The sequence below is a fragment of the Dendropsophus ebraccatus genome, chromosome 9 (assembly GCF_027789765.1).
Source record: "Dendropsophus ebraccatus isolate aDenEbr1 chromosome 9, aDenEbr1.pat, whole genome shotgun sequence".
Classification (NCBI taxonomy): Eukaryota; Metazoa; Chordata; class Amphibia; order Anura; family Hylidae; genus Dendropsophus; species Dendropsophus ebraccatus.
Genome location: NC_091462.1, coordinates 69,152,259 through 69,177,970, shown reverse-complemented (window position 1 = coordinate 69,177,970; position 25,712 = coordinate 69,152,259). Strand labels below are relative to the sequence as shown.

Here is a 25,712-nt window from a genome sequence, read left to right as displayed (position 1 = left end):
CGATCTGTTCCGCATGGAATCGTCGTGTGGTCGTGTCTCCGGAGCAGTTTCTTGTCTCTCTAGACATTTGCAATGCCTATTTGCATGTTGCCATTGCGCCAAGCCATCAGAGTTATTTACCTTAATGTTCAGAACATTTTCAGTTTGTCTCTTTGGCCTTCGGGCTAGCCATAACGTATTGGGTCTTTACCAAGATCCTTGCCACTTTTAACCCCTAGACGACCCTGGACGTAGGGTTACGTCATGGAAGTCTGTCCCCAGACGACCCGTGACGTAACACTACGTCCTGGGTGTTTCTCCCGCTATGAAGCGCGCTCCGGAGCGGAGCACGCTTCATAGGAGGTGGGGGGCGGCTGCAGTGAGCAGCCGGGACCTCACCGGTAATGACACGCTGCAGCGATCGCGCTCCTGCGTGTCATTAACCCCTTAAACGCCAACGCGGCGTTTAAGTGTAAGTGACAGGGGGAGTCCCCTGTCGCTTACCGATCGGGACCCCTGCAGTCACACGATCGTTGAAACGGACCGCCGGAGGTCTTTCACCTGCCTCCGTGCGGTCCGATCGGCGATCTGCTACACTGAGCCTGCACAGGCAGGCTCAATGAGCAGATCGCCGATAACACTGATCGATGCTATGCCTATGGCATAGCAATCATCAGTGTACAAATTCAACTAGTGAATGTAAAAGTCCCCCAAAGGGACTTCAAATGTGTAAAAAGAAAAAAAAAAAAAAAAAGTTCAAAACACTATTACACTACCCCAAAACCCCTCCCCCAATAAAAGTTTAAATAACCCCCCCTATCCCATTATATAAATAAAACATATAAAAATAAATAAATAGATAAACATATAATATACCGTAGCGTGCGTAATTGTGCGATCTATTAAAATATAACAAGCGTCATTGTGATCGGTGAACGGCGTACACGAAAAGAGGGAAAAAAGTGCACAGATTACCAATTTTATGTTACATTATATATTAAAAAAAATCAATAAGTGATCAAAACGTCCGATCTTCACAAATATGGTATTACTAAAAACTAGAGATCATGGCGGAAAAAATGACACCCCATACAGCCCCGTAGGTGAAAAAAAAAATCGTTATAAGCGTCACAATAGGCCCATTTTATTAATATTTAATTGCCTAAAAAAAAGGATTTAATAAAAAAATATATATATATATAACATTAGAGAATCTGTGTAACCTGCATATGGTTGTGTTGAGACTGACCTATAGAATAATAGTATCATGTCGCTGTTACCATATAGTGTATTACGTAGACACAGGAACCCCCCAAACGTTACCATATTGCATTCTTTTTTACGATTTCACCTATTTATATCTTCATAAATAATATATTTGGAATTCCATCATACATGTTATGGTAAAATGAATGACGCCATTACAAAGTACAACTATTCCTGTAAAAAACATGCACTTACATGGCTTGTAGTTAGAAAACTGAGAGTGCTAGAGCTCTTAGAAAGGGGGGAGGGAAAAACGAAAACACTAATATCAAAATTTGCGCGGTCCACTGGGTCATTTTGGGCATGGTCCTCAAAGGGTTAAAGGCTCTTCTCTGTGCCAGGGGGGTGGCCATCCTTTCAAACCTGGACATCCTTCTGGTGAAAGGCTGCACCGAACAGGACACTCTTTTCAGCCTCCATGTCACCCTCAACCTTCTCTCCAGATTTGGCTGACTTATCAATCATCAGAAATCCTACCTACTGCCCACCTGGAGTGTCTTGGGATGCTGTTCAATACTGAAAAAGCTCTGGTTCTTCTGCTTGCTGACAAGGTTGCGCCCACTCGCTTTGTAGTTGCTCTGCTCCATTCAGGCTCTGCCTGTTCCATCCGCCTTTCCATGTGTTTCCTAGGCAAGATGGTTTCCTCATTTGAGACTATTCCTTTCGCCCAGTTCCACTTCCACCCCCTACAGGGAGCAATACTGACCTATTGGGACAGGCTCTCTCTCTTTCTTTCTTTCTTTCTTTCTTTCTTTTCTTTTTCTTTTCTTTTCTTTTCCTTTCCTTTCTTTCTTTCTTCCCCCCCCCCCCCCCCCAGTGGGTCTTCTCTGCCGATCCTTCCCCCCCCCCCCCCCCCCCCCCCCCAGCATCTCCATAGATGCCAGCCTGTCCGGGCGGGGGTCATCTACAGTATCCACATGGCACAGGACTCATGGTCCTTGTGGTGATTGACTCCGCTTCCTGTAGCTCTTGGTCATATTCCTAGCCCTGGTGGACCGACCTTCTGTAGGGTCATCCGTTTCGTCAATAACATCACCGCCGTTGCTTATCTAAACCATCAAGAAGGCACCAGGATCCGCTATGTCATGACAAAGGCCTCTCACATTCTACATTGGGCAGAGTTGTTTGTTCCGGCTCTTTCAGCAGTCCACATTCCACAGGGCCGCCATCTCTAAGGTCTACCATGTATGTGTTGGGGCTCCTTCCTTCTGGGCCACTGCTTAGTTCGCCATCAGGCCTCAGTATCCCAGGTCTTCAAGGCTGACACCTGGGCTTTATTACACACTTTCTCAAAATTCTACCAGGTCCTATCTTGGCTTCCTCCAATGCCAGTCTGGGCTGTAAGGTTCTGCAGTGTATGTATATTAGGTGGGTCGCACTGCTTTTGTGCGTCCCACTGCGTTCCTCAGTAACAGACACAAGAGAAAAGGATTTGTCTACTTGCGTACAAAAATCCTTTTCTTTTACCTCCAAAATACTCCTTTTAAAGTGACACACTCGCCATCCGTTACAGCCTCTCGAGTACATGGAAAAAATACCTTTTTGTAAATGTTCTTCCTTTTTGGTTCACTATATAGAGATGCTCTTCATCATTGTTAAACGGTGTCAATGGGACTTCACATCCATTGAGCCCCCTCTCCCTGCATTGGTCTAGCATTGTTATCCATTTCATGTTTTTAGGAACATTTGCATAAATGAGAGCTTTATGTCTAACTACAAAAAAAATCATTCCCTAACTGGTTGGAATTACATCTGGAGGAAGTGTAAATTGTAAATGTCTTGCAGTTGTTATTAGTCAGGAGTAAAGGCCCTATTCCACGGAACGGTTACCATCCATATTCAGGCCAATAATCGTCCCGCGGAATAGAGGGCAACGATCAGCCAACATCGTTCATTTCGGCTGATTTGTTGCGTCGTTTGTCTTTCAAACATGTTGAAAAACAAGCGACTGTGATAGCTGCGATCCGTGGAATAGGAGCGGCGGCAGCAGACCGCCACTATCCTCCATGGGCTGCCCAAACTATCTAGTGATCACCCGGGCAGCTCCCCGCGGCCCCTCCCGCACCTAGCCGCACACTGCCGCCACGTGTAATAACAGTGTCAGCTAGCAGGGAATGAGGAGGAAACGAGCGCTGACAGCCCCGTGGAGCACAGAGGGTAGGTGAAGCTGCCACTACACTATTTTTTCCTGCTGTTGGGGAAAATACCTACTGCCAGTCCTAGCGGGACTCCAAATTATTAGTAGAGTATTTTACAAGCTTGGGAGACATGACAGACACAGGATTCTGTGAAACAAGCTCATCGTTTATTGGACAAACCACATATTTATACATATAGAAAAAAGTTGGCATCCAACCAAGAAGGACATGGGCAGTGATCAAGTTCCTATTGGTTAGATGTTAAATACATACTAATTCATGTTTTTATTGGAGTGAGTGTTAATTATATTCTGTTACCCAGCACGCGAGTGGCTAAGATTGATTAATCAACTTCTTATTTAGATTTTGTAACTTATTGTCCAGATTCTAAGGTGCCACAACTATAGTATCATCAGAGCTTATGGCCTCAATTGTTCCCTTTTAAGGTATCTGAACAATTGGTGTTTACATAAGCAATATAATACACACATTCAACAATGAACAATTTTTATCCCCTTCCAAGATGTATCAACAACTTATACAAACACCATCCTACATACATTCTATGTTTAACTATTTCCATCCCTCACACTGTTTAACTACTTTCCTAGAAAGAAAGTCAGAAGGCTGATGACTACCTTCGTGAGATAAAAGATGAAAATCTGCTTCCTGTAGCTGTGGCAAAATGCATTGAGGCAGCTGGATATGAACATTCAACAGAAATGCAAAAATTATTGCTTAAGGTAATTTAAACCACTGATTACAGGAAAAGGGAGTTTGTGTGAATACATGCAGATCCTCATTAATTAACTTGTTAATTAGCATCTTTATTAAAAGTGGCCTCATGTAAGATGACTATTAGATGATATATGTCTCTCCTAACTAGTACACACTTTCAAAGCAATGGGTATAAACATTTATACACTATTCACATCAGATCTATATTTACATACAGCATGTGTTACAACTTTTTATTCAAGCATTTTCAGCAAAGATGAATGAGTGAGGTGAGTATGAATTGTGCAGATCTAAAGAGGTTGTCCAAGGAAAATTAACTTAGAGGTGTAGCTAGGGTCTCCTGCACCTGGGGCAAAGATTCAATTTTGTGCGCCTGTACCTGAGGAGGCGCCGTTGTCTCCGCTCCCTGCTGTCTGCACCTGTGAATTAGGAGGCAAAGCTTTCTGATCTATCTCCAGTGTGACCCCCAGTGTAATGTGATTCTATGGTGCCGTCTCCTAATGCACAGGTACGCTCAGCAGTAGAGTCGATCAAACCTTGGGAAATCCTAGGTCCTTTTGAACTCGAACACTCACAAACCTGCTGCATTAGATTGCTGATGTCTTCCCGGTCCGTGGGAAAGGAGGAGACTTCCCAGGTACTGACTGGAATTCCGGGATTCAGCCTATTACCTAGGCTATTACCTAGGCTGAATCCCAGTCAGCACCTGGACACACTCCTCCTTCCCCACGGATCGGGAAGGCATCAGCAATCTAATGTGGCATGTTCGTGAATGTTCGAGTCCTATAGAACCTAAGATATTCCCATACCTCCCAACCGTCCCGGATCTAGCGGGACGGTCCCGATTTCGGGGCCAAGTCCCGCTGTCCCGGAACGTGCCCCAAGTGTCCCGCTTCCCAAAACGTACCTGGCCCTTTAATTGCGAGCGCGCCTGATGAGCAGATGCGGGGCTGTGCACAGCTTATTCTAGTGGCCGGAAGCTGCATTCTGCCTCCGGTCACTAGAGGTCTCTCTCTTCCCCTGCGTTCCCGCGCGGAGCAGGAGAGTGACGTCACCAGCAGAGCTGAGAGAAGAAGGAGACGCTGGAGCCGGCAGAAGCACAGAACCTGAGTGAGTATGTGCTTATTCTTATTTTTAATCAAACGAGGGATGGTGGGGGGAGGTGTTCATCATGGGAGTGCTGGGGGAGGGGGGTCTTCATCTCTCTGCTGTCTGACTGCTATGCATTCCGGCCGGGAACGGAAGGGGGAGGTGGTGCAGTCACACAGCAGAGTGATCAGCAGTGACCCGGGGTAGGGGGCCGCAGTTACAAGCAGGAGAGGGGGTGAGGGGGGTGCCGCTGCTGCCACACACTGACCACTGACTGACACTGAAGGCCATCTGACACTCAGCAGCTGCGGCCTTCAGTATCAGTCAGTGGCCGCTGACAGGTCACATGCTCTGTTCCTTTCAAAGCCCTGAACAGGCAGCTCACATACCTCCCAGCCCCCGAAGCTCTTATCTCCAGCCCCGCGGCACTGGCATTCATCTTCCCCACTGCTGCTGATGACGTCACATGTCTGGGACAGACAGGAGTGAAGAGAGTGCAGGGGCCGCGGGACTGGAGATAGGAGCTGCGGGGGCTGGGAGCTGTGTGTGAGGCTGTGCACATAGCCACTACTGGGGAGAAAGCCACTGCTGTGCTGCCATGTGAGTATCCTTTTTTATTTTTCTGGTACATATCTATCTATCTATCTATCTATCTATCTATCTATCTATCTATCTATCTATCTTCTATCTATCTCCTATCTATCTATCTATCTATCTATCTCCTATTTATCTATCTATCTATCTATCTGATAGATAAATGATTGATAGATAAATGATTGATAGATAAATGATTGGTAGATAAATGATTGGTAGATAAATGATTGGTAGATAAATGATTGGTAGATAAATGATTGGTAGATAAATGATTGGTAGATAAATGATTGGTAGATAAATGATTGGTAGATAAATGATTGGTAGATAAATGATTGGTAGATAAATGATTGATAGATAAATGATTGATAGATAAATGATTGATAGATAAATGATTGATAGATAAATGATTGATAGATAAATGATTGATAGATAAATGATTGATAGATAAATGATTGATAGATAAATGATTGATAGATAAATGATTGATAGATAAATGATTGATAGATAAATGATTGATAGATAAATGATTGATAGATAAATGATTGATAGATAAATGATTGATAGATAAATGATAGATAGATAGATAGGAGATAGACAGATAGATAGGTAGACAGACAACAAATGTCAGCAGCACAAGCCATGATGTTGGTGCCAGCAAATTAAATCTTGACCAGAGATAGATGTCTATACCATACAGATACTTCACGGCACTCCAACTTCTATATTGCAAAAGAAGTGTTTATTCCATCAACATGCAAAGCATTAACAAATAGTGCAGCACAGCAAACAGTCACAAACCCGAGGTTTCGGTGAGTCAATCACCATTTTAAAGCGTGACTCGCTAAAACGTCGCGTTTATGACCGATTTAGGGGCGTGTCTTGGGGTTTAGGGGCGTGTCTTTGGGTTGGGTTAGGGGCGTGTCCATGTCCCTCTTTCCTCTCGGCCAAAGTTGGGAGGTATGTATTCCCATGTTCGATCAACTCCACTCAGCAAAGACAACAGCAATACCTCCAATAACGTATTTTATCACCAAATTCAAAATAGTCATTTTTCTAAATTATTTCTATCATGGTCAGTGTATGTACAGGTGCTTTATAGATTGGCATAGGGAACCTTGGCTCACCAGCTGTTGCAAAACTACAACTCTCATCATACATGGACAGTCAAAGCTGAAACTTTGGATGTCCAGACATGATGGGAGTTGTAGTTCTGCAACAGCTGGAAAGCCAAGGATCCCTACCCCTGCAGATATTAGGTAAGGTTTATAAAAATGTGATATATATTTGGAGAGGGCAGTTATTAAGGGGTTAAGTATAGAAAAATGTGCAACCAGACCCCTAAATAAACACTGGACCCTAACTCTTATGTGTCTCCCCCCCTCCTCACTCCACACTGGGCAACCATCACCCCCCTCCCCACACTGTGCACCCCTGATTGTCCTCCCCTTCCCACACACCTGTATCTTATTTCTTCCTCCTCCATAGTGCAGCGTACATACAGGACCTGTGGTGACATCATAGTCACATGTCAAGGTCCTTCACCATCTCTTTACTGTACTGTTTCCTGGCTGCTGTTTAGCCCTGATTTGCGCAAAATTGCAGTACAAATGCCGCGATTTTGCGCAAATTATAGCTAAACAGCAGCCATGAGACAGTACAGTGTGGGAAATACCTCTTTTGATTAAGTAAAAATCGTCCCCTGCCTCCCCACCCTGACAGAGGGCAGGACGCTTCAAGGCTGCCTCATCCACTGTCATCCTCTCTCTGCTCCCTGTGATGGCGCCCCCCCCCTGGTCTCGGCCCCCGGGGCAGCTGCCTCCTTTGCCCCCCCCCAGCGACGACCCTGACTTGTCTATTATCCAGTGGTGTAGCTACCATAGAGGCAGGGTAGACAGTTGCTATGGGGCCCATGCAGGAGAGGGGCCCAGGGGAAAAGGTAAGAGCATGTGTCCTTCTGCTAAACCCCTTATGTACTGCAGCAGTGTGAGTTTACCTACATGCTGCAACACAAAAAAGGGTTAATATGCAGAAGACAGAGATTTCTGCTTCACTCCACCTGATAACCCCTGAGTTCTGTTCTCCACCTGTTGCAATCAAGTAGGAAAGGAAAAAGTGAAGAGCTCCTTGCAGAGGTCAGGGGTTATCAGTGCACCAGCAGTAAAGCATATATTTTTATATACAGTGCTTTGTGTTATGTGTAGGGGAGGGGGGGGGGGCCTTAAAATTTTTTGCTATGGGGCCCCGTTAATCCTAGCTATGCCCCTGATCCTATCCACTGGATAGGGGACAAGTAAAAGATAGTCTGACTTCCTTATCGGTCCCCTGACTTCTTTGTTATGAATACAGCCGTGGGTACGGCACGTGACCCATGGCTCTATAAGTTCCCATGGGAGCCACTGGAAAGAGCCAAGTAAGCCGGAAAAGGGGGAAAGGGGACAAGTTTAAATTTTCTCTGTTCAACCTCCTTTAAAATTTATTTGATTTAAAAACTTTTTTTCTCTCTTAACAAGCCAGCAGCTGCATTACCTGTCAGGCTAATTTTAGTTTATAATATGGGCCATAAAGCAACATACATACATACATACATACATACATACATTTGTGCCTAAAAGTTTATGTATCCCGGTAGAATTTTTTCTTTCCTTTTTTCAGAATTTATAAACACATTATATAACACATAAACCGTTTTTTCGCACTCATGGTTAGTGGTTTTGTAAAGGCATTTATTGTCAAACTACAGTGTTTTCTCTTAAATCATAATGACAACCAAAAACATCCAAATGAGACTGATCAAAATTTTACATACCCCATTTCTTAATATTGCCCCTCTAACATCAATGACAGTTTGAAGTATTTTGTGGTAGTTGGGGATGAGACTCTTTATTTTCTCAGATGGTTCAGCTACCTATTCTTCTTAGCAAAAAGCCTCGAATTCCTGTAATTCCTGGGCTTTCTTATACTCCTGTCTTATCCTCCTTCCATTCATTTATTAACCCCTTGACGATCACAGTCTGTATATATACGTTCCCATTGCACAGGTTCGTGCAGTAGGAATGCAAATGTACGTTTCTGGACTGAAGGGACTTTAAATGTGTGTGGGACCGCTCCAATGCGGGTGGTCTAGCACACATCAGTGTAGCAGACTCAAGCTGCCTGTGATCATAGCGTTTAACCCTTAGAGGACCCGGCCAATTTCAATTTTTACATTTTCTTTTTTCCTCCTTGTGTTAAAAAGGCCATAGCACTTGCATTTTTTCACCTAAAAACCCACATGAGCCCTTATTTTTTGCGCCACTAATTGTACTTTGCAATGACAGGCTGAATTTTTGCATAAAGTACACTGCGAAACCAGAAAAGAATTCAAAGTGTGGTGAAATTGAAAAAAAAATAATTTCTTTTATTTGGGGGGTTTGTGTTTTTATGCCGTTCGCCCTGGGGTAAAACTGACTTGTTATATATGTTCCTCAAGTCGTTTCGATTAAAACGATATATAACATATTTAACTTTTCTTGTATCTGATGGCCTGTAAAAAATTCAAACCATTGTTAACAAATATATGTCACATAAAATCGCTCCATTCCCAGGCTTATAGCGCTTTTATCCTTTGCTCTATGGGGCTGTGTGAGGTGTCATTTTTTGCGCCATGATGTTTACTTTCTATCGGTACCTTGATTGCACATATACGACTTTTTGATCGCTTTTTATTACAATTTTTCTGGATTTGATGCGACCAAAAATGCGCAATTTTGCACTTTCGGATTTTTTGGCGCTTACGCCATTTACCGTGCGAGATCAGGAATGTGATTAATAGTTCTGGCGATTACGGACGTGGCGATAGCAAACATGTTTATTTATTTGTTTATTTTTATTTATAACATGGGAAAAGGGGGGTGATTCTGACTTTTATTAGGGGAGGGGGCTTTTTACTTATAACATCACTTTTATTTTTACTTTTACACATATACTAGGAGCCCCCCTGGGGGACTTCTAGTATATTACACTCAGATCTCTCATTGAGATCTTTGCTGTATAGTTATACAGCAAAGATCAATGAGATCGGCACTCGTTTGCTTTCGGCTGCTGCAGCCGAAAACAAACGAGTGCCGAGTCGGGGACGGCCGGCAGCAGGTACAGAGATCGCTCCTCCGGGACAACGTCGCGGAGGGGAGCGATCTCCCCACTCTACCACCACCTATTATCTGCAGCCGGTAATCTGAGGCAGCTGTCATCTTTGACAGCTGCCTCCGATTACCTGATTAGCGGGCACAGCGATCACACCGTGCCCGCTAATAGCCGCGATCCCGGGCCACATGCGGCACCCGGGATCGCGGCCGCCGCGCGGCCCCGCACTGAACGCGGGGAGGCGGCCCTGGACGTGCGGGTACGTCCAGGGTCGCCTAAGGGTTAAGGTAGTCAGTGACAGGACGAGCACCTGTTACTGGCTGATTAGGTCCCGATCACATGTGCCGACAGGCGGGGGTAAGCCTCTTGCTTGAGGGTAAGCCTCTCGCTTGAGGGTAAGCCTCTCGGATCGTCTTTCTGTTCATAGAGTCTGCTCTCAGGCAGGCTCTATGAAGAGATCGCCGATAATACTGATCAATGCTATGCTATGGCATAGCATTCGTCAGTATATGCAATCAGAGCATTGCATATATGTCCCCTAAGGGACTTACATATGCATTGCAAAATGTGTAAAAAAAAAAAAAAAAAAAAAAAAAAAAAAAAAAAAAAACAGTTTAAAACATTAAAAAAAATCCCTAATAAAATGCCCCAATAAAGAATTATATTACCTCCCATCCCATTATACAAATAAAAATATGAACAAAATATAAAAAAAAATACATATTGTTGCATGCAGGATTGTCCAATATACTAAAATATATAACAATTTTGTTCCTGCACAGTGAAAAAGAAAAAAACACACCAGGACTACTAATTTTAAAAATTATATATTAGAAAAAAAATTATAAAAAACAATCAATTTTAGACATCATGGTGCAAAAAATTACACCCCAACCAGCCCTGTAGGTGGAGAAAAAAAAAATGTTATGGCTGTTAGAAGGCGAGGAGGAAAATTGCTTCAATTTGACCCAGATATCTGTGCATCAATGGGCTCGGTTGTAAAAGGGTTAACTTACCCTCATTCCTACCTATACTTACCTCTTGGCTTTGCGGAGTGCCTAAATAAAGTTTGTTCTAATAACCTGGTAGCCCCATATTAGTGAGCACCTTTTTGTGTTAGTAGTCAAGTACATCTCATGCGCAGCCACCGGGTTGATTAGTGCAAATTTGCCTCCACTATTTGCTGATAACAAATAAACTTTATGCTTTACACTAGAAATGGTGTTCCTTTCACCATAGGTCTTGTTGACATCTCTCCAAATGTAACGTTTATGGTTGTGGCCAAAAAGTTGGCTTTGGTCTCATAACTCCAAATTACCTTGTTCCAGAGGTTTTGAGGCTTGTCTCTATGCTGTTTGGTGTAATAGTAGGCAAGATACTTTGTGGCATTTGCGCAGTAATGGCTTTGTTCTGGCGACGTGACCATGCAGCCCAACTGCATGGTTTGGTTTTTTCAGAGCTCCTAATTTTCCATTTGTTAATCAAAATTTGAACACTGCAGACTGGTATTATCAATTCCTTGGATATCAGACCAAAGTGGAGGTTCTGAAGTGGCCATCTCAGTCTCCTCACCTCAATATCATTAAGACACTCTGGAGAAATCTCAAGCATGAAATTCATGCAAGACAGCCCAGGAGTTTAAAGACATTGGAGGTTTTGCCGGAAAATACGCCAGGTCGTTAACTCTTGACACAAAAACCGGACACGGTTAGAAGACATCTCATTTTAAATGTACCAAAGTGTGTAATTTGCTTTATTTTATTTTACGATGCATTGCATTCACAACGTTTACCAAAAACTTTATTTCAAATCAACTGGTGCCAGAAATTTGTAAAGTACTACTTTTAAAAAATGTCAAGTCTTCCAGCTGCTGTATGTCCTGCAGAAACTGGTGTATTCTCCATTCTGACAATGCTGTACTGTCATTTCTGTCCATGTCAGGAACTATTCAGAGCAGTAGCAAATCCCCATAGAAAAACTCTCCTTTTTTTTTTTAATAGAAGTAAATTACAAATCTCTGTCACTTTCTGGCACCAGTTGATTTGAAAGAAAAACATTTTTGATAAAGAACCCGTTAAAATTGCCATTTTGGTCCTTAATACAATGAACTAATATTTTGAATCAAGGTTAAAACTTAATACATTTACCTAAAGTATTAGTATATTGCTTAGTAAATTGCAATTTTCTAAAAAAAAAAACATTTCTATAATTTCTTTGTGGAGAATGGGGCAGTTGAGATTTCTTTCAAGTCTACTGTACATATATTTAGATTAGGCTAGGTTCACACACTGCGTTTTCAGCATCCGTTTAAACTATCTGTTTTGTTTTTTTACGGTCAAAAAAGTAGTGTCAACAGTACTTTATTGTGCGTCAAAAAAACTGCATCCGTTTTGATCTGTTTTTTTTTATTTTTTTTTATAATGGAAGTCAATGGAAAAACGGATCAAAAACGGATGCACACAAATGCATCCGTTTTTTGCAATCGGTTTTTTTTTTTGCAAAAAACTGATCCGTTAAATGGATGCTGAAAACGCAGTGTGAACATAGCCTTATTGTTACATGCTAATTAGAAATACAGTAAGCTATTTCCAGGTATTTTTAAGCTACTTCGGCATAACGTTACTCTATATTACTACTATATTGTAACATGCTTTAAAATCATCTTCTTTGTATTGCAGGCTGCATCATTTGGAAAATGTTTTTTAGATTCGTATTCGCCTTCAGATTTTGTAACAATGTGTCATGATCTCCGTGTACTTAACGCAATCAATGATTACCAGATTGGCATCCCTTTGACCATTGTTCAGTATCCTTTTTAATGATGAACCCTCTGAGAAATATTTAACTGTCACCACTAGGATTTTCGTTCCTCTGTCATTCCTGTTAAAAACACAGAAAGTAGTAGATTGGCTTTGTATGTTGCTGTTATAGGAACCATGCTCTCCGATGTATGTATGCCAAATTAAACAAGAAACAAGTCGATGGGGGCTGTTTCAACATGGTGAAAATTTCTCTTAAAACCTGGCTTATGACATCATAGGCCAGTGAGAGACCTCAATTCCAACAATAAAGCACTTCTTTTCATCATTGCAGCAGATCTTATAAATTCCCCATTTTCTCCAGGATACAGAATGTACACACATTGACAGGACTAGTGCATTGTGCTTTGTATCCTGATTAGTCCTGAGTACCATAGGAAGCATAGATCCCCTCCTTGTTTCAGACATTGTGATTGATCCTAGTTCCTTCTGCTCACTGCTTGCTGTGATTTGTAGACACTGCAGGTATCACCTACCCATTCACTGTCAGCAGATGTGACTTGCCTCAGCCAGTGACGCCGGGCACTTCTTCCATTGTCGATACATTAGAGAAAACCGAAAGACCAAAAACCCTTGTTATTGTGTTATACTTCTGTAGGATACCAAGCACTGCTGATAGAAAGAAAAGATAGATAGAAAACTAGGGCCGCAATACCCACCTGTATTGTTGTATAAAATAAACATGCATATAATATGTATATGATACATCTGGCATAAATTGCATTTATAGTATACACATCTATATTGTATACCCATAGCTCACATTGAGAACATTCATTGAGTATTGTTATTTACAAAAAAATCGGTTCCTCATGTTTTCAACTTGTAATAGTCATACCAGACCCAAATAACATTGTATCTTGAGACTGTAACTTTATGAAAAATTGGCAATTGGTTTTGAATCACCCAAAATGTAAACAAGAAAAAAAACATGATCAAAGAAGCATAAGCAAATAAAATATATGATCTCCACAGAAGCAGTTTACTCTGGCGCAGGGAAAGAGCAGTATAGATTATATAGAGACAGTTACAAGAAAAGACTGTGGTATGTTGAAAATATAGGAGCCTGAGGCCATTATTATACAAATATTACCCTTTATATTTCTGCAGATATAAACAACTCACTATTCCAGTCCTTCTAGACAGGTATTATTTACTAAGTGCTATTCATGTGTGATGTGAGTTATATATTTGCTACTGTTTAGTTACAATGAAAATGTATGGGAGCATGTGTTAAAGCGGCACTATCAGCAGGTTCTTCCCAGAGAACCTGCTGATATGCGACAGTAGCAGAGGACCTCAGTAGTAGATCGATGTTAATTACGTTCCTCTGCTCCCCCGCATTGTTTATTAAATCGCTAGATGCTGTTATGCAAACTAGTTGCTTAAAGCGACTCTGTACCCACAATCTGACCCCCCCCCAAACCACTTGTACCTTCGGATAGTTGCTTTTAATCCAAGATCTGTCCTGGGGTCCGTTCGGCAGGTGATGCCGTTATTGTTGTAAAAAACAACTTTTAGGGTATAAACCCACACACCGTATACGCAGCTTATTTACTGCTGCGATACGCAGCAAATACGCAACAAACACGCAGCAGATTAGATCTAAATAACTGGACACAGCATCAAATCTGCACCACCAAATCTGCTGCGTTTTTGCTGCGTATCTGCTGTGTATACGGTGTGTGGGTGTGTACCCTTAAACTTGAAGCCCTGTGCCCAATAGGAGTATTTGTACCCTAACTTTGCACCACCCCTCCGTCCCTCCTCCCGACCCTCCATCATTAGGAATGCCCCTGAAACATTTTCTCCTGTCTGAACATTGCACAGGTGTCTTAACGATCCAGCCCATGTGACGGGCTGAAACAGGTGAGGAATAGGAGACAATGTGCCTGGAGCATTCCTAATGATGAAGAGGGCGGAGCGGAGGGACAGAGAGGTTGTGCCAGCCTAATGCATACACAATCTAGGCCACGCCTGTTGGGCACGGGGCTGCAAGTTTAAAAGTTGTTTTTAGGACAATAACTGCATCACCTGCCAAATGAACCCAGGACAGATGTTGGATTGAAAGCAGCTATCCAAAGGTACAAGTGGTTTGGGAGGGGGTCAGATTGTGGGAATGTGTGGATGATGGGAGTGAGCATTGTGTGGACCTGGACCACTTCAATCACACACATTCACATACAAACATAGACTTATACTTGCGTCTTGAGTGATGTCTGAGAGGATTGGCAGCGGCCCGGAGGAATCACGCATGCTCGGGAAGCAGCCCGTCTCCAATGGGACAGCTTCCCTGCGCAGCCGCCATACATAGAACCCACTATTCATATATGAATATACATAGTGGACAGGAAGGGGTGGGCTGGTGCGCAATTGTGCTCTTAAGCAACTAATTTGCATAGGAGCAATTAACGATTTAGTTAACAATGCAGGAGAGCAGAGGAACATAATTAACATTGATATACTACTGAGGTCCTCTTCTACTGCGGCATATCAGCAGGTTCTCTGACAAGAACCTGCTGATAGTGCCGCTTTAAGCATAAACTAATATAAGTAGGAAAAGACAATGGTCCAGATTTGCTGTTGAAAATGTGGCAGAATTGTATTGCAGTTTGCACCATCTTACTAGCTTGCATTACTTGTAACATGTTTACTATGATTTTTAGAGTATTTTGATATGAAACAAAAATGCTAATTAGTCAGTTTGGTGCACTGGGAGCATTTCTTGGCCCCCCGGTGCTTTATGTGCATTATTGAAGTGCCAATGCCGCGGTGCTGGCACTGTCAGAGCAGCGTGCGTCTCCCAGCCCCATGCACTATGATAAATGACATGATAAATTGCTATGACATGATTAAACCCCAACCCATATAAGAGCCAATCCCCCCAAAAATTTTCCCACATATTAGTCAGCCCTTCCAATACTGCCCATATAAAGGCCAGCCCCCCAAGTTATCCATATAGTAGCAAGCCCCCCAAGTTTCCCATATAGTAGCCAGCCCTCCCCAATAGTATAATATAGTGGCCTTCCCTCTGCTATAGTTTCTTATATAGTATCCAGCCTTCCCCCATAGTTTCATATAGTAGCCAGCCCTCCCTCATAGTCTCGTATAGTAGCCAGCCCTCCCCCATAGTCTCTTATTTAGTAGCCATTGTGGGCCAGATGTAATTAAAACTCTGAATTGCCTGGCGGGCCAAAAATAATGGCACCACGGGCCAGAGTTTGACATGACTGGTCTATAGTATCTATTGTAGTAGTGACTATTTCTCTTATACGATATTGATTGTAGTAACTATAATGTTAGTCCATCTGTGGTTACAAGGAACTTCATTTTATACTTTAATCATAACAACGTGTAATCTTGCAAGAAGAATTTTGTCATGACATGTTTTCAGAAACATATAATGTGCATCAGTGGTCTGTGAATCTGAACACAATCAAGCAAGATCTTATTAGAACACAGTGTAAACAGAATGGCCATCTAGTTTGATGTGCAATGCCATCAAGAGTATAGCAATTCGGTGCCAGCATACTGTCAAGTGACAGTAGCCTCAATACAAAGAAATTGTAAATGTTTGGTTTATGTAACTATTAAAAAGTTTATATGTTGTCCTGTTAGTCTTTTAATTTACAATAACAAAATAGTGTTTGTTTTACTTCACCACAGATTAGTTTTGAGAAGGCTTTATCCACTTGCTGTTAAAATTTGCCAACATTTAAAGATTCCAGAATTTCAAGGAGTGAGTCGTATTTTAGCTCATTGGGCATGTTACAAGGTATTATATATCTCTATATATCTCTATATATCTATATATTATAATTTCCCTTTTGTGTGTAGCAATATTAACATTACCATTTATTTGTTTAGGTTCAACAGAAAGAGAAATCAGATGAAGAGGTAGCCCAAGCCATCAATCAGAAACTTGGTGACACTACTGGGATTTCGTATTCAGAGATAGCCTCAAAGGCATGTGACTGTGGGAGAACTGAATTGGCAATTAAAGTAAGCATAGATTTTTTTTTTTTATATGAGGGTACAAACCCACTTGACGTATTTGCTGCGTGAATCAGTCTTAAAAATAAGCAGGCAAAACGCAGGTTGGCTTTATACGATTGTTCTGCGTTAAAATACGCTATTGCGGATTTTTGAAGCGTGAAGCTTGTTGTTAGCAAAGCATCAGTTGTTAACAACCTGTGCGAAAAACGCATGTAGCTTCACGCTTCAAAAATACGCAATTGCGTATTTTAACGCAGAACAATCGTATAAAGCCAACCTGCGTTTTGCCTGCTTATTTTTAAGACTGATTCACGCAGCAAATACGTCAAGTGGGTTTGTACCCTGATAACCAAAATATTTTGTGGTACATATCAACATAAATTTAGTTTCAGCCAATATCTGTCTCCCCTGAACTCCCTAATAAGTTGCACACAAGTGTGCTTTCTTATTTCTGTGCAGAGAGGAATAAAAAGAACAGTCCCAAGCTGGGATTAACGGAGCAAACCCCTCTCAAGAATCAGCGTAGGTAAATATCCGGATAAAAGAGAGCTTGTACTCACTGTAGTAGATATCAAGCCCTGCCTGACGTGTTTATTAAAAGCAATGCATTTTGGCTCTTATGATACGATGGGGGCCTTCCTCAAGCATAAACACACACTGACTCCCAGTTTCTTAAATATTCTCACCACAAACTGACAGAGAATTACTTCCGGAGGGCAAAGGTCACCATTTAACAGGTGGTTGGACAATGTATAAAATATATAAATAACATGTAGGCAATAAATAAAATAAAATGTAGAGAAATACTCACATATTAAAGAGAACATTTGCACAATATGAAGAAAGTTCATAAGCAAATGTGAACGCTAGCGTGATTGCCATTCACAGTACTGCTGTAACTTTGGCAGTTCCCCTGTCAGCATTCCTATCTGAACTGCCTCACACTGGGGCTGCTTCTATCAGGCACATGCTTTAACCCCTGTTTCTCCAGCAGCCACACTCACTATAATAGTGCCGCTGTAACTCCGGATGCTTTGCTAGCCACGCTCCTATCTAAGCTGTCTCACACTGGAGCCGCTCCTGTAAGATACGTGCTTGGACCCAGTTCACACTGCAGCCGCACTTGCTGTCCTCAGCTACTCCATACACATCAGGATCCCCCCCAAGGCTTTTTGAAACTGTTTCCAAGCAATCTGCTCAAAACGGAGCCGCTTCCAGGTAAATACTTTAAACTCATACCTCTCCAGAGGTCTGTGTTGCTGTGTACACGGCACTGTTTCCACCTGCATCTCCCTGTATCCCTAATGTAGCAACAGCTTCACCTTATATGAATAGCACCAACAGTGTGAACACCACCCAATACCTTATGCTCAGATGTGGGATACTATAGGTGGAATTTACACATGTTCAATACATTCATTAAGCCCATTAGGTATAAGGCTCTGGATCTTGTAGATCCAGTAGGATTGACATTTTATTTAAAAGGGACCAGCGGTACCTGCAGAGACATGGGACCACTATGGGGACTTGAGCTCCTGTCACTTACCAATCGGAACCCCCGCAGTCTAGATCGCTTTCATGGACCGCCGGAGGTCTCTTACCTTCCTCTCTGCGGTCCGATCAGAGTCTGCCACAGGCTATTACACTGATGAATGCTATGCCTATGGCATAGCTATGATCATTGTATGCAATCTAATGACGATGTATACAATCTAATGATTGCATGTAAAAGTCCCCAAGGGGGACTTGAAATGTGTGTGTGTGTGGGGGGGTGTGTGGCTGGGGGGGGGAGGGAGTAAAAATGTTTTTAAAAATACCCAAAAGCTCCTTCCCCAATAAAGATTAAAATCATCCCCCTATCCCATTTTATAAATCCAACATATAAAAATAATAAAATAAATACACATTTAAATATATTACCCCATACAGCCCCATAGGTAAGAGTCACAATATGACCATTTTATTAATAATTAATTAAAAAAAAAAAAAATTTCATATTGTTGTGTTTGAACTGACCTATAGAACAATGGTATTGTGCTGCTTCTACCGTATAGTGCATTGTGTAGACACAGGAACCCCCCAAAAGTTTTATTTTTTCATAAATATTATTTTTGGGGTTTCTTCATACATGTTATGGTAGAATGAAAGACGTCATTACAAAGTAAACCTATTCCTGAAAAAAGCAAGCCCTTACATGGCCCTATAGATAGAAAAATGAAAGTTCTTTAGAAGGGGAGGAGGAAAAAAACGAAAACGCAAAAAATGAAAATTGCAGCAGTCTACTGGGTTATTTTGGGCTTAGTCCTTAAAGGGTTAAAGAAGTCGACTACAACAGCTCTTTGGATTTTAAAAGTAGGCATTATAAAAATGGATAAGAAATATTCCTTATTTATATAGATGTCTCAAAACAGTTGAGTATACTGAACATATGGCGCTAATATGGAAAATGTAGCTCGCTGCTGTGGATGTTGGTTTGGGGACAGACCCGTACTTCCCAAAATAAAGAAAGTTCAAATATATAGTGTACATCCAGCGCCACTACCCAGATTCTGGTACATTCAATGTAATCGTGCTAGGAAATCACTTACTAGAAGTGAAGATGTGTTTCTATTCACTGGTTCGGTCCGTTGAGTATGATTGTTCGAGCTGAGAGCGCACCCCGGACGGTGGCGTGGCTTCTACCAGCTTCTTTGGTCCGTTGGTGGTTTAGTGTGATGTCACAGGAATCCGCCACAAAGTCTCTGGGGAGCCAAAATTATCCAACGTTTCAGCATAACCTTACGCCTTCATTACTCCCCTATGAAGGCGTAAGGTTACACAGAAACTCCATGGTGGATTCCTGCGACGTCACACTAAAATACTAACAGAACACCGAAACTGGTAGAAGCCACGCAACCGGCCGGGGCGCACTCCCAGCTCGAACAATCATCATAGTCCACGGACCAAACCAGTGTGTGGAAACACATCTTCACTTATATTAAGTGATTTCCTAGCATGATTACATTAAATGTACCAGAATCTAAGTAGTGGCACTGAATGTACACTATATATTTGAAGAAATATTTCTTATAGCCAATCTTATCGTATCAGCAAAAATTTTACTAAAATGAAGGACTAAAAAAATCAAGCTTTGGTTTTTAGAGAGAGGTTATCTTAAAAGTTTAATTAAAGATGTAACAAATCTACATCTTTGCTGCAAAAATATAGCACATGGTAAAAATACATTCAGGTCCAATGTAACGGTTAAAATTTATCCTGTAAACAATATCTATATTGCACTTCCTCATTTGTCATGTACTTGACCTGCTAGGAGTGTGGTATACAATGCGTGGGGAGGACAATCCAACCTCTACATAAGAGTATCAATGGCCACAGACCTAACACACTCCAACACTCCAAATTTTTTTTTTTTTTTAAAAACACAGTATATCTAGACACTTTGTCAGTTCAATAAAAAGAGTTTACCCTTTAGAGCAAATATTGGAAAATGCAGCAGACAGCTGGTCCCTTTTAAATTAACGTGAAACCTACTGAATCTACGAGATCCAGAGCCTTATACCTGAAGGGTTTAATTACTGTATTGAACATTTGGGGATTCCATCTATAGTATCCAACATCGGAGCTTTAGGTATTGGGTGATGTTCACACTGTTCTCTGTGTGCTATTCATATAATGTGGAGCTGTTGCTACATAAATGATACATCTATGTATGTAGATGTGAGTATTTCTCTACATTTTTATTTTATTTATTGCCTATATGCTATTTATATATTTTATGTATTGTGAAGCAACCTGTCAAACGGTGACCTTTTGCCCTCTGGAAGTAATTCTCTGTCAGTTTGTGGTGAGAGTATTTAAACAACTGGGAGTCAGTGTGTGTTTGTGCTTGAGGAAGGCCCCCATCGTATTGTAAGAGCCGAAACGCTTTGCTTTTAATAAACACTTCGGTAGGGCTTGATATCTGCTACAGTGAGAACAAGCTCTATTGATATTTACCTGTCACCTGTGCTGATTCTTAAGAGGGAATTGGTCCATTGATTTCGGCTTGGGAATAGAGCTGCAGCTGTGACCTTCCCATTACATGTGCACCATAGTGTTGTGCCTGTTGTGTAGCACAACCATCCTAGGTGAGTGGTTACTTTTCCACCCTCTTTCCCTGTGCCATTTTTATAATACTACACCTGAAGGCGTCTCAGTGTCTTTTTTTTTTTCTTCTGCAGATAGGAAGACATTTTACCTTCCTACATTTCTGACAGCATGGCATTTCCTGGTGCAACGAACTTGCCTAAATCCAGAATACTTCCTGTATTTATTGTCAAGGGTTAGTGATGAGTCACAGTAGAATGCAATCTGATAAAAGTATTCATTGTGTATTGGTAGCTTTAGCGCTCCAATTTAACAAGCATCTAACCTGCTGATATGTCCTGATTATATACACTGATCCAGCCGGCTCATCCCTCTTTAGCTGAAATCCACCCCAATATTCATTACAAGGGGCAAGTCGGATGGATCAGTGCACTGAGGGCAGTAGCCCCACCCTCAGTGCGCCAAAACACTGTATTAGCATATTTAACTGCTAATACTGAAACTTACCTTCATCTGCAGCATCCTTTCCTAAATGACATCAATATGTCTAATCTACAAGATATAAATCCCCTGTCCTACAAGACATAATAAACACATATAAGAATTTTGGTGCATGACATGCACAATGCTTATGTTATAATGCGTTTTCCTTGAGACCCATTGGCATCACAATGTATGGGGTATTTTCGCCCCTGGAAGCCTCTGGGACAAAGGAATATTTTAATTAATCACATAAAACACAAAGTTAACTCCTCTTCCTGGAAGTATATAAGAAGACTCCTACATGACCTCAACTGTCTAATTTTAAAATAACTAGTGGGGGGGGGGGGGCCTTGTGATGCCAATGGGTCTCAGGGAAAACACATGAACATTATAATGTACACTTGCCTTACGTCCCATTGGCATCACAATGTATGGGGAATTGGCATGTAGTATGCCCCATGGGAGGGCTTTCCTGCACAGCAGCATTTAAGACTGGCCTAGCAAAGGTTGTCCGGCAGAGTGAATGGCACTAAGCCTGTAATACCTGACAAAGGTAGAATAAGAAGACCAAGTTGCTGACTGATAAATCTGTTCCAAAGGACCCAAACTGCGTTCTGCCAAACTGCTAGCAAAAGGTCTAGTGGAATGTACTTTAGTAAAGTCTGGAGACTAAAGACTCGCAGAAGAATAGGCGAGCGCAATGCATTCACAAATCCAATGAGAAATTGAGGGTTTAGAAGCCTTTTTTTTCTTCCTTCCTGAAGTCTTTGACTCTACGAAGGTAAACCTGAAGAGCTCTGAAGACATCAAGGGATGAAAGATCTAAGGAATCCTGATTAGGTAACATGATAGGGTGATTGATTTTATGAAAGGTCGAACATTTCGGAAAATACACCTGAAGAATCTTAAGATCACTTTAACCTCTGACCTGCTGCAATACCAGTTGCTATCTGCAGCACGGGACCGCGCAATAAGCGTGCACGGTCCGATTGCTGTGCTCGCTAATTAGCCTTTTAAATGCAGCTGTTAAAGTTGACAGCTGCATTTAAAATGCTTTCCCATCCCTGGTGCTCTAGTCAGGGGGATCGCCCCCCAGGTGGGACTTCTAGTATGTGTGTAAAAAAAAATATATATATCCCCTCCCCTAATAAAAGTCTGAACTATTAATTTAATTCCTGATCTCTCACGGTAAATGGCGTCAGAGTTGTTATACTCTATACGTACAAGATATAGTATACATACAACCAATGATTACAATTTATTACCCTGAAACCTTCCCCCCCCCCCCACCCCTGGAGAGAGGGGGGGGAGGGAAAGCCATCTTATACTCTAGTTTCTATCCATGCAGACCATAGTTTATAATGTCTATTTATGGCCTTCCGAGAGGACTTCTGCGCCCAATTTTTCTCGTACTGCTGTATCCTATTGACCAGGGAAACCCACTCTTCTACTGCGGGAGCTTTAGCCCTGAACCATTTCCTAGCTATTACAATTTTAGCAATTGATACTAATTTATTATCTGAGGAGCCAGTTACACCATCATTATCATACCCTCCTAGTCTCCTAGAGAGGTATAGTCTATAGAGTATGTTAAGCTGTTATCAACCTGTGTGCGGGGTTAATCAAGACATGTTGTACATTATTAACCATTGGCCACAATTCATCTGAAATTATACCAATCTAAGCTCCCATTTCTCTCTAGATTTTGCAAGACAGCCCATCCACCTCTCTTTCAAAAGGCGTGTGTAGATTTCCTCTAAATGTTACTTGCCTTGCCAGGTTATTTGAGGTTACCTTGCCTTGCAAATGTAACCTCAAATAACCTGGCTGTCCTATCTGCAGACACAGACTGCCCCTTACCTACCCGTACAAACTCCCTGCTCCTCCTCCTTCCCCCATCCCCACTCTATACAAAAGATTTTACAATAAAACTGCCATTTAACCTTCTGTAACTGACAAGAGATATAGCATCATCTTCTCTAAATCCCAACCCGTAATTTAGCTGGAAAAATAAGGGAAAATGAGATCTCCGCCTGCTGTAATTTCCTCTTAACGTCCTTAAATGTCAGTTACTTTGCCTGCGTGGCTCTGAAAAATTAGGAAAAAACATAATCTTTCCTCCATTATACATCACTGGGGATTTTAATATTACTAGTGGGAGGATTATGTCCCTATCTCCAGAACATACTGTCTTAATAAGCATTGTCCTTGGTAAACTGCGTGGTGGAGGCGCTTTAAACGGGACCCAATGGGCCCTTTCCAACCCAAACATAGGTGAAAAGGTCTCTTTACCAAAGATTTCCAATAGCCAAGAGTAACAGACCTTAAAGGGGTTGTCCAGAGAAAAAAATTCTTTCAAATCAACTGGTGTCAGAAAGTTATGTAGATTTTTAATTTACTTCTATTTAAAAATATCAAGTCTTCTCATACATATAAGCTACTATATATACTGCAGGAAGTGTTGTTTGTTTACATTCAGAAACAGTGCTCTCTGCTGACATCTCTGGCCTAGTCAGGAACTGTCCTAAGCAGGAGAGGTTCCTGCTCAGGACAGTTCCTGACTGCCAGAGATTTCAGCAGAGAGCACGGTTTCTGAATGTAAACAAATATAAATAAAAGTAAATTACAAATCTATATTACTTTTTGACACCAGTTGATTTGAAAGAATTTTTTTTTCGCTGGACAACCCCTTTAAGAGGATCTTCGACTTCCACCTTTTCAGGTAGTCCCACTATCCTAACATTCGATCTCCTTGATCGGTCTTCTAGATCTGTTATTTTCCCTTGCCAAAATCTGTTGCTCATTCTCCTTAATGGTGCTTTTCAGCTCCCCCACCTCCTGAGTGAGAGAGTAATTCACATGGGGGTTAACCCCTGCCGCTTGGGACTTTAAATATTTATCCATATTCACGTCGTCCATCGTTCAGTATGGTCTGCTCTATTTAATCTTGTCTCAGCACATAAAACATAGAGCAGCTGGAGTACTCAAGACAACCGAGCACCGCTGGCGGGCACAAGGGGAGGCCGGCCTGACTGGTATCGGAGCTGCCAATCGACCACTGCCACCGTCCCCCCAGCTCCGCTTCACATCCAGCCCAAAAAGCTGCAATGTTTCCCCAACTTACGGCTTGTCGATTAGAGCAGACCACATGTACTGTCCATGTGCTAGGCATCTGGAGACACTAAAACATCAGTGGAGAGGGCTTTTATCGCGGATCATTTGACTCCTAGCATAGGTGTCCCTTGATACCGCCTGCAAACATTCTCACTGGTGTATCACCTCCGTTTTCCCGTCTCAAAAACACCGTTCTTCGGGGGTGAGTCCATCAAGTCCGTCTGCTCTCTCGGTGCTACAACCAGCCATTCCATCAAACAGTCCAAAGCGGGCGATCTCCCCGAACTGTTCCACCAAAGGACTCCTCTGACTGCTGCAGGGCAGAATGGCTCCATAGCAGGAGGCTTCCAGCAGAGGACGGGGGAGGAGGGAGCGAGCGAGTGAGCAGGTGCATCCTACGTTATGACACTACAGGGTGTACATGATGTAGATTAATTTAAAAAAAAAAAGTCTTTTTAATAATAAAAAAGCCCCTTCCCATGTTAAGTTTGAATCACCCCCCTTTTCCCATTTTATAAATAGAAACAAATAAACTATTTAATATCGGCGCATATGTAATCGGGCAAATTATTAAATTATCACATACCTGATCATTCACTATAAAAAGTGTAAGCGCAAAAAAAATTGCACATTTTTGGTCTCATCCAATCCAATAAAAAGTTATTAAAAAGTCGCATATATGCAAGCAAGGTGAGGATGTGGGCCACAGTAAGATGGCGGGGCCTTGCAAAAAAGCAGCCGGAAGTGGTTGGTTCGCATGACCTGGAGCAGTTCAAGTCAGCAGGATAAGATAAGCGAAACTGCTAGTTAAGCACAGGTGAAAGGTGGAAGTCATTGGAAAACTGATCCAAACGGATAATACACAATTGCATCCATTTTTGCATCTGTTTTTTCCACAAAACTTATATGTTAAAGGAGTTATCCAGCGCTACAAAAACATGGCCACTTTGCAATTAAGCTCCATTTTCTTCAATGAAACTGAGTTTCAAAACCCCACCCAATCTAGAGACAACAGTAGGGGGAAAGTGGCCATGTTTTTGTAGTGCTGGACAACCCTTTTAAACGAATTGCAAAATGCAGCGTGAACCCAGCCTAACCTGTGCCCTTTGTTTTTTCTCTACCTCAGCAAATAAAGTGGTGTCATTGACAGTGATTCAGTGATTCTACTCAGCTCCCTGAACTTAGGGGGAATTGTAACTTGTAATCGTTTTCTCGTTTTGGGAATGGGTGTGGACTTCAGGACTTCAGGTATTAACTATAATAACTGTTATATACACTACCGTTCAAA

At 41.9% G+C, this 25,712-nt stretch overlaps 1 protein-coding gene across 3 annotated transcripts in view; it reads left to right on the top strand.

Moving 5' to 3' along the window:
* The window catches only part of VPS16 (VPS16 core subunit of CORVET and HOPS complexes), a 135,599-nt gene that overhangs the window by 58,442 nt on the left and 51,445 nt on the right, over positions 1-25,712 (top strand). For all 3 annotated transcript variants that reach the window (XM_069985340.1, XM_069985341.1, XM_069985339.1), the window contains 5 exons: positions 3,995-4,126; positions 12,605-12,732; positions 13,856-13,891; positions 16,412-16,520; positions 16,613-16,747. In XM_069985340.1, the coding sequence (XP_069841441.1) occupies positions 3,995-4,126; positions 12,605-12,732; positions 13,856-13,891; positions 16,412-16,520; positions 16,613-16,747 (540 nt within the window). The remainder of the gene's footprint in view (positions 1-3,994; positions 4,127-12,604; positions 12,733-13,855; positions 13,892-16,411; positions 16,521-16,612; positions 16,748-25,712) is intronic.